Source organism: Panthera uncia (genome assembly GCF_023721935.1).
Source record: "Panthera uncia isolate 11264 chromosome C1 unlocalized genomic scaffold, Puncia_PCG_1.0 HiC_scaffold_3, whole genome shotgun sequence".
NCBI lineage: Eukaryota > Metazoa > Chordata > Mammalia > Carnivora > Felidae > Panthera > Panthera uncia.
In genome coordinates this window covers 43,397,685-43,411,203 of record NW_026057584.1, presented here as the reverse complement: position 1 = coordinate 43,411,203, position 13,519 = coordinate 43,397,685, and the positions used below count along the sequence as shown (strand labels likewise).

The 13,519-nt window shown below is 39.6% G+C and overlaps 1 protein-coding gene across 3 annotated transcripts in view; it reads left to right on the top strand.

The window, feature by feature from the left end:
• The first annotated feature begins 1,188 nt into the window (after window positions 1-1,188).
• GLS (glutaminase) overlaps window positions 1,189-13,519 on the top strand; it is an 82,246-nt gene continuing 69,915 nt past the window's right edge. For all 3 annotated transcript variants that reach the window (XM_049615295.1, XM_049615296.1, XM_049615297.1), the window contains exon 1: window positions 1,189-1,823. In XM_049615295.1, the coding sequence (XP_049471252.1) occupies window positions 1,429-1,823 (395 nt within the window). In that variant the 5' untranslated portion in view covers window positions 1,189-1,428. The remainder of the gene's footprint in view (window positions 1,824-13,519) is intronic.

The window sequence follows — 13,519 nt, the reverse complement described above, 5'->3', positions numbered from 1 at the left end:
GGTCACAATAGCCTGTAGGGTACAGATTTCCTATTAATCTAGTGCAATATTTTAAGATTCATTAGATTACTAATGCACCTAGTTAATGCACCTGACGCACACCCTTCCTGGTTCATAAAAATCATCCCCATTAACTTTTGTGGATCTATGCATTTAAACCTAATTGTTTCAAGAAACAGTCTAAAAACCTTTTGTCGTGAAGTGCATAGGTAGGCTCAGAGAAAAACTCAAGAGTTTATCAGATCCTTGGCTCTTTTCCCACAGACCAAATAGGATAAACAATAGATACTAGGCTGAAACGATTTAGAGAACCAGAACTCAGATGCTTCTATTTTAAAATGATGAAGCAGCTTTTAAAATACAAAAGTATCTACAATTATGCTTCCCAGCAAACTAGTGTCAAGGGAATCCTTGCTGTTCAAAAATATTTTTGAGATACCAGTGTACATTAAAAAAATAATTTTTAAAAAGGAAAGCAGTCGTATTCTGGAATTTCTCTCGCTCTTCGCCCTCCCCCGATCTCCAACCTTCCAAATGGCTAAGTCGCATAGCTGAAAGGATTTTGCTCATTTTTTCCAAAACACTTCACATCTGGGGAGTGGCCAACCATGGAAAGTTTCAAGTAAATGTAACATTTGGGAGAGAGACGAGGTTCGTCTGGGGCTGCCTTTCCTGGACCGCGGCCCTCAGAGGTGTCTCCTCACGTCCTCACCGGATAGCCCGGGCCAGCTGCAAGCTTGGACCAGCCAAGCTCCGACGGCTCGGCCAGACGCCAGCTCCGGCCAATCCGACTGGCTCCCGGCCACTCGGCTGCAGGGGCTCTTGCCGGTCAGTCTCCCCGACAGTTCGAGGCCCCAGAGTCCAGGAGCCAATCTGCTTCGTAAGTGACGAGACCCCTGACTCCTCAGTTTCCAACTAGGGCAGCCTCGCGGTTGGCAAAGCGAGAGGGAAGCGGCTACGCTAGAGCCCCTCCTGGCTCCCACGCCTCACACGTCAGTTCGGTTCCTCTCCCCGCCCCCTGCCAATCTCCACCCCGGCTCTCCGCGCACCCTGCGCGGAGAGAAATTTGACTGCTACAGTCACCAATCAGGAGAGAGGTCGAGAATCTGAGCCAATCGTAGCAGGGGAAGGAGGGAGGACGCGGGCGTCCTCCGCCCCCGAGAGGGTGAGCGCGGAATGTCTCTGGCCCTCCCCTGCGCTTCAGCCTCAGTGCGGAATCCTTGGCGGCGTGAGGTGAAGCGGCGGCGGGCAGCCTCCTGAGCAGCAGCAGAGGCTGCGGGAACCGGAGTCCAAACCACACCCACGTCGCTGCTCCTATCCACTTCTGCCCTCTCGGTGTCCCACCGGAGACTGCGTTTCCAGAGGAGAGCGGCCGCCCACGCCCCGAGCATCCTCCCTAGTCTAGCGGGCGCTGACAGACCCGGCGGCATGATGCGACTGCGAGGCTCGGCGATGCTGCGGGACCTGTTCCTGCGGCCTCCCGCCGCTTCCTGCGCAGCTCTGAGGCGGGCACAGCCCCTCGTCACACTGTGCCGGCGTCCCCGAGGCGGGGGACAGGGGGCCGCGGGCCCAGCGGCCGCCGCGCGGCTTTACCCGTGGTGGGGCGGGGGCGGCCGGCCGGCGGGGCCCCTCGCGCGGGGACTGTCTAGCTCCCCTTCGGAGATCCTGCAGGAGCTGGGCAAGGGGGGCGCGCAGCAGCAGCAGCAGCAGTCTGGGACGTCGCCGCCCGCGGCCCCATCGGCTCCCAGCCCCAAGGACGGCCCCGGGGAGACGGATGCGTTCGGCAACAGTGAGGGCAAGGAGCTGGTGGCCTCGGGCGAAAAGTGAGTGTCTCCGCTAGGCGGAAGAGGCCTCCCCCGCGTGGGGCCCGGAATCGGGCCCGGGAGGGGCCTGCGGTGGGGCGGGATGGGAGCGGAGGTTCGAGAAAGAGAAAGAAAGAGATGCCGGGCGGCCTGCGCAGTCTGCGCCATGTGATTAGGTCCGGCCCCGCCCGCGCCTTCCCCGTCGGCGCCCCTTCGCTCGGCCCCCACTTCCCTTCCCCGCCCCTGGCGCGGGCCGCCCGGGAGGAGCCGCGGAGGGGCCGGAGCGGCCGGCCTGGGCCATTCCGCCCCCCCCCCCCCCCCCCCCGGCCCCGTCCTCGTCCTTTGGGGCTGCGGCTGCCTGGCCCGCGCCGCGTGCTCTGCTCCCCGGCTCCGGGCTGCAGCTCCTGGCCGCCTGCCCAGCTCTCCGTGGGTGATGCCACACGAACATCTCCACCGAGTGACATTTAGGAGTCGGGTGTTTAGCATACACTGCGCCTTCCTGACTCGTCATTTTTCAGGCTCAGGTTTCTTTCTCTCTAAGCCTGCCCTCCTTCGATCGCTCTGCCACTATCTCTTTAGAAGCCTAACGTGGCAGAATATTCTTAATATTTCTGGAGTGGCTTTCAGGCGTGGTGTCGAGCCATCTGGGGCACCGGAAATAATGTTTTCGAAAGGAGATTAAGGAGGAAGAGAGTCATGTGGCCGAGAGGGGGCACGCAGTACAAGACTACCTGTTTGCACTGGGGACCAGCTTTGGCCTGTCTAATGTCTTCCATGAGATGGGCGAATTTTTTAAAATAATCAAAATAGCCAAGATGAAATGTGACTGGTAAAACACTAGGAAAAATCCGAGTTATGTAGTTTTTGTGATTTAAATACTGATAGAATGTTAAGTCATCTATGCCACACAGCATTTTTGACTTAAAACTAAATTGGTTTTTCTTAACAAATGGGAAGCAATTTCTTGGTTATTTTGTCTTGTATAATATAAATGGACCCCAACTTTGTTTTCCCAATATGGGTAAAAATATAACCTGTATGCTTTCTTTATACGCTACCATTTTGCTGACATTGTACTGAGGTTATGTGACCCGTTTTGCCACCCTGTCACTCACATTACTGTCTTCAGCTTTAGATCACCTTAAGTCAAACTGAAAGTGTGGTGTGATTTTTATACTGAATCACAGGTCTGCTTAATGTTTCCTGTAATTGAAGTTGGCACCTTCCTAAAACATTCCAAGCTTAAGTTTTCCCAGACTGAAAAATGTTATTTTAATGATGGGCAAAATTTGTGGTATTCTGTGATAATGGTTTTGTGTCACAAAGTCTTAGGAGCATATAGGTAGGTCATTTAACATCTTTAGTTAGATGATTTAAATCCCTTCAAGGTCTGAAAAGCTAGACTTTTGTTAAATTTCTATCTCTCGTGTTTTTTAGGGTCTAGAATGTGTATGCTTAATCTCATCTGGTACTCACTTGTACCTTATCATCTGGTTTACCAGGCATGAAACTAGTTTAAAATACCTGAGCCCAGGGTTACAGAATTACGAAGTGCAATTGCTAGCATTTAAAAGTTGTCCTTGAAGGCTATGGGATGGGAATTGTTTTCTATTGAAAATGTCTTCCAGTTTGTGTCTTTTCAGTGGCACTAGTGCCCTTTTTTTTCCTTCTTGTCAGATAGGAAATTTAAGCTCACAAGAACTTTCTAGCTTCATTTCCTTCCAAATAAGAAATCGTCTCTTAGCAGTAACTTTGGAAACACTATTTTGGTTAATACTTACTGACAACGATACATAAAAAAAGGTCCTGTACTGTACCCCAACCACCAAAGAAAATCAGTCTAGGGAGGGAATCCTTCAAGAACATTTGCTCAGCTGACCTGGGAATTTGAATGGCCAATAAGACAATCTTGTTTACCTTAGTTCAAAGGAGTTTCTTTTTCTGCCACTGAAGTTTGGAATAATAGCTAGACTGGCTCAGGAGCAATCCAAGTACTATATATGATAATCCTGAGAGCTTTGAATCAAGGATTTCAAGAGTGAACCCCAGCTGTCTTGAATTCATACATACACTTGAAGAGCACTGGCCTCAAGATTGTTAAGACATTTTTAATCTTTTTAAAGATTCTATTTCCTGAATGATCTGGTTTCCAAATGTAGTTTTCCTCTTTTGACTCCTTCCATTTTGCCTTTGTGTAATAAACATTTCTCTCATTCTGGGAGGTAAGCTTCCAGTTGATCCTGTTATCCTTTCTAATGCTCAGCTTCCAAAATATAGTTCATCCCTCAGTCAGCAAGCCACCTGGAATGCCAACACTCACGACTCTGCCAGGTTTTATGGAAGATTATTAAAAGAAATAACCATGTGAAATTAAATGAGTTAACATTTTGTAAAAGGCTTAGGACAACAATTTGGTATGTGTTAAAATAGTATATAAGTGTTTATTAAATAAGAAAATTGCTTCATCTTCATGTTGTAAAACATGACAAGGACATTAGCCTTTGAATTTTAGGCTCATACATGAGAAATTTCTTTTTGTTTTTTTAGTTTCCAGAAAAAATTTCTCTTGAAAAATTATTGTACTTCTATTTGATTTGTACTGTTTGTCTTTTTGGCCTACTTACTAGTAAGCTTAGAGAATTTAATACTTAACCATAGCAATTTTATTAATTAACATAGCTAACATATTTGCTTTTCCTCCTTTCCTTGGTCTGACTATATTTTATTAACCTTACTATATTATGTTTTGGAAAGAGGTGGAATATAAGCAAGTTCCCTACTTACCTTTTTTCCATAGTCAGATTCTTTGAACCAGTGTCATCCTAGGCTATGCCATCTCCTTCAACCAACTTCAGTCTGGTTTAGATTCCTGGTTTAACTTAAGATTTTATTACTGTCTTAAATACCCTATAGAAAATATGATTTTTTGCTTAGTTTTCCCTGTAGTGCACTTACTTAATTTTGTTGCTATCATTTTATCATTTTGAAAATCCATTTGGCTGTCTTCATTTTTTAAATTGTCCTCTTTGCTTTCCTGGCACTTTTTGGGTTTGCTCACTGAGTAAACCCTGAGGCTAAGGTCTTTGCTTCTTTCCCACTTGTCTGCCTTCTCCACAGCATGTGCCTTCTCTCAACTTTGCCTCTCATGATAATATTTCATCTCTCATCCAAACTCTTCTCACGTGTATGTCCATGTATTTGATGACCCAAATTAAAAGTCTGTACCCCCATATCCATTCTTTTGTCTCATTTCAGTCTTTTGAGATTGTTTATAGAGTTTTAATTTCAAACTACCATTCTCTTTCTAAAATACCAATACAGACTGGAATGAGCATTATATCAAAATCACAAATCATGCTGTAGCATTCAATATTCTTGATGAACCTTTATGCCGAATGTTTGCCCAGCATGGACATTTTACCTCACTGTTTCTTCTCCATCAAGCATGCCATGCTTCATTTCTATGAAGCTTGTGTGTATCCTATAGTGAAGAGTCCCTGAAAAGAATTGCCAGGTTGGGATGAGGGACATTTTTGTTACCTTTTGTTTAGGCATTTTATTATTTAGTTAGGAGGGAAAATGATACAACCGAGGACTAGGCTTGGAAATATCAGCACATGTATGCTCTTTAGTAAAAGGGTAATTCATATAGGGTACAATATTGACAATACAGGATACAGTATTCCATTAAAACAGTGAGATCATTTTTTCCCTATCAGATTGGCAGATGTTAAATTAAATCAAGTGATGCGGAGGGTGTGGGGAATAGGAACTCTTACATTGCTAGTGGAAGTATAAATTAGTTCAGCTATTTTGGAAGGTGGTTTGGTAGTATTTGTCAAAAACTGCATACCCATGATGAAGTAATTGAATGTTTGCTCATCTACGTGAAGTCATGGCATTTAAAAATACATTTTGGATTAAATATGCATAATTAAAAATGTATTAAAAGTGAAAGGAAACATTTTTATACTGGCTTCAGATAGTATGACTTTTGGTAGGTCATTTTTTTTTAATACTTTAATTTTTAATTTTTTAGAGAGCGAGCAGGGGAGGGAGGCAGAGGAGGAGAGACAGAGAAAATCTTAAGCAGTCTCCACACTCAGCGCAGACCCCGACACAGGGCTCTATCCCATGACCCTGGGATCATGACCTGAGCTACCCAGGTGCCATGGTAGTTCATATTTATTAAATGGAAAGTGAGGGGCATAGAATCATTACATTTGTATGCTGTGAGAATTGAATCTCAAGATTAAATGCTTATGCATTGCAGCAAACATTGAATTGGTCTATAGAACAGTACTTGGTAATGAAGTTGAGACAGTGTTTGGCAGGTATAATTTCAAAGTGAAAGAACGTCCGTGAAGTAGGTGACAAATTTTGTAATTCTTTAATGCATTTCCTTTTAATGTGTAAAAGTGAATGTATTTACAGTTCACTTAAAATCAAGATTGAAAGTATATTTGAGGGATTCCTCAACACCTCTGATTTTATTTGTGATTTCTTCCATTAAAATTTTTTTCAGGTTACAGTTACCAGTGAGCTTTAGTTTAGTGGCCATTTGAAGCATACACCATAACATTTTTTGCTGCCTGATACTTCTGTTAAACCACGGCTATCTATTTAGTCATGGCTATATCTGTGGTGACCTGTAATTAACGAACTGCATGCTATTTAATAATTTTTAGATGAAGTTCACTGAAAGCATGAATTAGATCCTGAACTTTAGTTTCTGAGTTTTAGCTTCTTCTTTTCAGGCTTTACTGTTTACAAAGAAGTCTGCCTACTTCAAAATCAACTAACTCAGGAAATGACTACCACATTGAATTCAATTTTTTTTATGAGGCGCTATGTAGGGAAAAGTAACAAGGGTTGGAAGGGCACTATTTTAGTCTGAAAAAAATAAATGTCACCTTGAAGAGAACTTTGTTGAAGATGTTTGTGGGTTTGAGTTTCAGAAAGTTACTTAAAATAAGTAAAAAGCTATACTTCTTCCTTGTGACTATGAAGTGAAGAAAAATTATGGCTGTAGAAACAAGGTCTAATTGTAGGATTTGCATTCTTTAAGGAGCACACTCTTTAATTCCTGTATAAGTCAAGGAGTTGCCTGTCTGCCTTTTCACCTTTTAAGTCATTTGCTAGGAAGAATACTTAAGAAAGCTGAGTGAACAGATATATTTATAAAAATAATTGCTAATTATTGATATCTCTGAGGTAAATAGCTTTCAGGTAGAGATACTTAGGATTTTATCCTGGAATCTTTCTACTCAGGTATAAAATTGCTTTGCTTATGAAACATGGTGCATATAACTGATTACTGTACTTGTTACTTTTCTGGCCACTTAACAACACAGTAGAAGCATGATAATGTGTTTTCTTGGCTTCCTTTGGGGAGTATTCTCTGGTTTGTATGTAACATTATTGCTTATCGCTTTCTAAATATACGTTTATAGTGAAAACACTAACTTTAAAACGGAACTAACTTTAAAATGGAACTATTAATATTGCATAATGAACAATAAGTTGGTAGATTTCAAGATTTGAATATATGTATATGTGTGTGGGTGGGTTTTTTTGTTTTTTTGTTTTTTTGCCTGTTAATTTCTACTACAGGCCTCTAAAGATTTTTAAATGGTCATCTTCATGAAGGTGTGAGTGACATAGGCACTTCCTTAAGATTCTTGGTGGGAGTTCTTAAGAGACAGAGAGAGAGAGAATCCAAGCAGGCTCTGCAGCTCATCACGGAGACTTGATGTGAGGCTCAGTCTCACAACCATGAGATCATGACCTGAGCTAAAATAAAGAGTTGGATGCCTAACTGACTGAGCCATCCAGGCACTCCAAGAGTACAGGCTTTTTAAGAACAGTTTTAAAACTGTGTGAAACTTTAAATATATTCATACATTTTTAGGAGTCTAGGCTAACAAACTTGAGTTGTAGGAAGATTTATTCATTAATACTTTTGGTACAGTACCCTACATATTAGAGAAGAATGGAAAAAAAACTTGTGTTCAACATTAGTGGAATGGTTGAGTAAATTATGATACATACATACATATGAGAGTCTCTTTTTCAGTCATTTTTTTTTTTTTTTAATTTTTTAATTTTATTTTTGGGACAGAGAGAGACAGAGCATGAACGGGGGAGGGTCAGAGAGAGAGGGAGACACAGAATCGGAAACAGGCTCCGGGCTCTGAGCCATCAGCCCAGAGCCTGACGCGGGGCTCGAACTCACGGACCGCGAGATCGTGACCTGGCTGAAGTCGGACGCTTAACCGACTGCGCCACCCAGGCGCCCCTCTTTTTCAGTCATTTAAAATGTATACAGACACTTTTGGGAGATGTAAGAAAATGTTAGGTCAAAAGTTAGAATATAAAATTTCTATGCAGTATGATCTCAAGTGATCCTTAAGCTTTTTTTTTTTTTTTTTTTTTTCCCTTAAGCTTTTAAAACATGCTTGGAAAAAGTATTTTGAGGAAAACAAATGATATCAGCAGTTGTGGTTTGTGAGAATGGACATTTTTTTCTCTGCCTCTTTAGAGTTAATTTTAAGATTTCTCATTATGAGTATAATTGACCCTTGAATAATGTGGTTGTTAGGGGTGCCAGCCTCTTCTCACAGTCAAAAATTAGGTTACTTCCCCAAAACTTAACTACTGATAGCCTACTGTTGACTGGAAGCCTCACCAATAACAAACAGTCAATACATATTTTGTATGTTATATGTATTACAGACTATATTCTTACAATAAAGTGAGCAAGAGAAGAGAAAATGTTATTAAAATCACAAGGAAAAGAAAATATATTATAGTACTATACTGTATTTATTGAGAAAAAGCCACATGTAAGTGTACCCACATGGTTCAAACGCTTGTTGTTCAAGGGATATCTGCATTTATAACTTCCATTATTAGAGGAACCACATCTGTTAATTTTAAAATTGTAAATATCTACTAGTCTGCTATTCTAATATACTGTTTCTGGTACATATAACAGGAAGTACCGTTACATTAAAAAGTTAAAAAAAATGTATATGGATTTGTATAGCTCTTCTCAGCATTATCCAGTTATATTCACTATTTGCAAACATCAAACTTTTTCTGAACTATTCTTAGTGTAAATCTCCTTAGAAAATGTTGCATATTTTTTGCCACAGTAAAATATAATGAAGAGTTTAATGTTTCTTGTTCCATCTCGGATTTTACCATAAGGGAGCATTACTATAGTGATGTTCACAGGCAAGTGTTGGCAAACTTTTTCTCTCTGAAGGGTCAAATAGTACATATTTTTGGCTTCACAGGCTATCTGGTCTGGGTTAATACTATTCAAATTAGCTGTTATTAGCAAAGCTGTCATGGATGGTTGGTAAATGCATAGGGACAGCTGTCTTGCAGTAAAACTTTATTTACAAACACAGGTGGCACTGCTCTAGTTTGCTGTTAGTGGCCCCTGTACTAAACTGTATTTAGTTGTGTAATGTGTTCCCTCATATTATGATTAGTTCCACTTTGAATGAGTTTGTTCCTTTGTGGATTTTTGTATCTTGTATCTGTTGCTACATCTTGTTCTGTTCTTCCTGTCTCCACTTTGGCTATTTTCTCTTACTCTCCCCTTCTAGACCCAGTTCTCCTCAGCTTTTAAAAAAAATTGCAGTAAAAATACACATAACAAAATTTTTTATCTTAACTATCTTTAAGGGTATGGTTCAGTAGCATTAACTACTCTTTGAGTCTCTTTTTTTTTTTTTTTTTTTAAAGAACTTAAGATAGTTAGACTTTAGGTATAAAATGTGTGTGTATAGGTCTTCTGTGTATATGTAGATCCTGAGTGAATAAAGTTTATAGTCTTTAGTATGGGAATTTAGGAGGACCGTCTATTTTAGCAGCTCAAAAACTGAAAATTGGAGTTGAAAGTGACTTTAAAGACATCTAATTCCACTTCATTGTACGTAGTTTATAACTTGGCCACATATACTAACTGACCTAACTAAATGACTGAAGTTCATAAATATTAGGATTTATTTTGTCTTTTCATCTACCATTAGATTAATAAAATACTGTACTGAATTGATTACTTTCTAGGTGCAATATTGGAAGAGACCTTAAAAACCCATCTCCCTAGTTGATTTTTTTTCTCTTCTGTTATACTCCTGCAAGTTGTTACTCATCTCTGAGTGAATACTTCCTTGACTAGAGTTCACTGCCTTGGAACATAGCACCTTCCATTTTCAGAGCTCTTTTGTTTTTGTGTAGCTGAAGTCTCCCTTTCATTAACCTACATATTTTACTTACTTCAAAGACATCATCTCTAGTATGGTATTAAAGTGGTTAACAGAAGTCACTGTATCTATTTTTACAACTAGATTGATGTATTAAAGGATACTTGACCGAAGGGATAGGTGGACTAACAGAGCTGGACATCAGGGACTTGGTCTGACCAGGTCCTCGTCCTCCCCTCAAAGGCAAGCAGGCCGCCCCTGGGCTGGACTTCTGAAGTTGTACATGTGGACAGTTTGCCATCAGCTGATAATGGATAGCTCAGCCACTAGCTTTTGTGCTTCTTACTTTGGTATGTTCTTGAATAAATTTCAGTAAAATCCAGTTAGAACAGCAACCCTAATTTAACATAATCTCATCCTCACTTTTTATAGGATTTAACAAAGTGGAACAACAGTTTAGTTCTCTAACATAAGTAATTTCCATATTAGCATTTTGGTTAGAAATTCTTCAAATATAAGGAGTCTTAACCTTTAATTATTCTGAACGAATTCTAGGTATTCCTCCTAAAATGGAGGGCTAATAATTGAGCACAATTGGTATGGTATACCAGGAAGTATATAGAAACTAAAGACCAGTTTTCCAGGGCTAATTCTGGCACAACCACTTAAGAATTGTGTGACATTAGACATGTTGCTTGACTTTGAGACTCCGTCCTTCCCTGTAAACCTTACTTTAGCACATAGGGTTTTAAGATAGCAGGAGATCCTTTCTTAACAGTAAAGCCTTAAACTATGTAATGTTTTATTTTTAAATTTCACCAATAATTAGACTTGGGGCAGAATGACTTGGAGAATAAGCAGAATTCATCACTTTGTCAGACTTATGATGTATATGGTCAGCCCCCATCAGTTGAACTTTCAACCCCATATGCTTACTTAATTAATTTTTATTGAGGTGTAATTAGCATACCATATTATATGGGTTCCATGTGTACAACATAGGGAGTCCACATTTATATGCATTGGGAACTGATTAAGGCTAGTTACCACCTGTCACCATACGGTGTTGATAAATATTACTGACGGTGTTCCCTATGCTATATATTACATCCTAATAGCTTATTTTAGAACTAGAAGTTTGTATTTCTTAATCCTTTCCCCCTTTTTGGTCCCCACCTCCCAACCCCTCTCCCCTCTGATAAATACCACCTGTTCTCTGTGAGTCTCAACTTACTGTCAGCCAGCTCACTTTAAATTCAGAATGATAAACCAATATAAAAACACTTTTTTTTAAAGATCATTGTTTTAAAATGAAATAAGTAAAAACATCAAAGTGTTTTTTTGTATTGTTAGTGGAGCTTTTTTTTTTTAAACTTAGTTGGGGAAAAAAAGTTCCTGACTTTCTGATAGGTTTACCATGCTATACTAGGTGTTTGAGTTCCATGGGCTTGACCCCTGCAAAAAAATATTAAGGAAGGTAATATGCCAGCCTTGAAGGTTTATAGTTTGGAGAAGTCAGGTAATATGAAATATTATTTAACAAAATAAGACTAAATATAATTCGTTTCAATTTTTTTCCTTCTCATTTTGCAGTTCTTAAAGACTTGATGATTTTCCTTTTCCACCTTTCATTTGATACTAGAGTTTTTTAACTTTTAAGATTTTAAACTATGAGGGAGAGTTTGCAGTGTTGCTCCTAATTATGTTATACTTCCTTAATTTCTCCCACCTGTCAAGGCACAGTTGAATGCTTACTTTGTACTTCCTAATACTTTTATTTTTTATTTAAAAAAATTTTTTTTAAATGTTTATTTTTGAGACAGAGAGAGAGACAGAGGATGAGCGGGGGAGGGACAGAGAGAGAGAGAGACAGAATCTGAAGCAGGCTCCAGGCTCTGAACTGTCAGCACAGAGCCTGACGTGGGGCTTGAACCCATGAACAGTGAGATCATGACCTGAGCCAAAGTTGGATGCTTAACCCAGGCACCCCTTCCTAATACATTTTTTACCCTTATATCCTAGTACTTGCCATAGTCTTGGCTCTCCTAGACAGCATCCTTATTTTATTCATCTTTACATAGGCTGTATAAGAAAAGTACAAAACTTAGTGATACAGCCAGGGAGTGCTAAAAAGAGTATAGAAAATCTGGTTGGGGAAAGCCCTGTATAATGATTGAAATGATGATTGATACCTTAAAGGATTAGGAAAAGGAGGATTATAAACAGAAGACTTATATGGATTAAAAAATAAAGGTAAGATAGGATTTATTTACAGATTCATGAATCTAGTTAATTAAAAGTGATAAGTTAAGAATAGATAGTACAAAGCCATATATAGAGAACTGAATACCAGACGGAGGAGCTTAAATTGTCCTTCGGTATTGGGTAACTGGTTGATCAGTAAACAAAGTACCTCGTTTTATGTTGCAGAAATTGGCCCTGAATTTAAACACCATATGTAAATTTTTAGGAGGTGGTCTCCTCATTTATTATTTAATTTATATAGATCTCTCTCAGCCGTGAAAATTAGGTGTTTTAACAGCTCATAAATAGAAACAGCCACCCTAATTCATATATCTTATGCTCTCCCAGTTTACTGTTCCTTGTAAACACCCAGTGAATGCTTACCTTCATTGTCTTGGTCATTCTGTTTCCTTTGCTGAGAATCCCTTTCTGTTGCCATGTTTTCAACTCCTACCCATCTTTCAAGTGTAGCTCAAATTCCATGTCTTCTAAAAAAGCTTTACCTTATTAGTCCATAGTGAAGTAATTTTTCAGAGTGTATCTCATTGTCCCTTTCTTGTAATTACTCATTATGTATGTCTTCTTTTTTCAATTTAGACTGTAAGCAACAACTAACATAATGCTGTACATGTCCTAGATGCCAGTTAAATATATGGCATTTTTTTTTTTGTTTTCTTAAAGAATGATTTCTGTGTTTTAGGCAGGTATTTTGTGAGGGTAAAATAGAGGAAGGAATGGGTAAATGAAGTCACAAAATGATGGTGAAAGGATCTTAAGGACAGTAATTAGAAAGGAAGTGAGGGAAAATGAAAGGGAAGGAATAAAAAAGTATGAAACAAGGATTTATCTGGATTTACTAATCTTCTATATGTGTTCTATTTTAGTTGCTGAGTGTCATGACCATTTTATATTTTTCCCCAGGGAATCTGGAGGGTTCACTTGGGTTTCTCAGTAGTTGTAATGATTTGAAAGCCTCCTACAATCTAGTGGGTTTTTTTGTCATTAAAATTTAAATACTCCTCAAGGATCTCCTGGTTACTATATGCTTAAAATATACTTTTTAGCTTTAAAATTTTCATAGCAAAATACATTACTGTGACGTGTTGCCACAAATCCATATTAAATTTGGGGAGAGAAAAGGGGGTAATATCAAGAAAGATCTTTGGAGTAATTTCTACCTGTTTGAAAGTTGGAGAGAATCTTTTCATTTATTTGTTCACCAGAGTGTTGAAGCTAACACCTTCTCAGATCAGA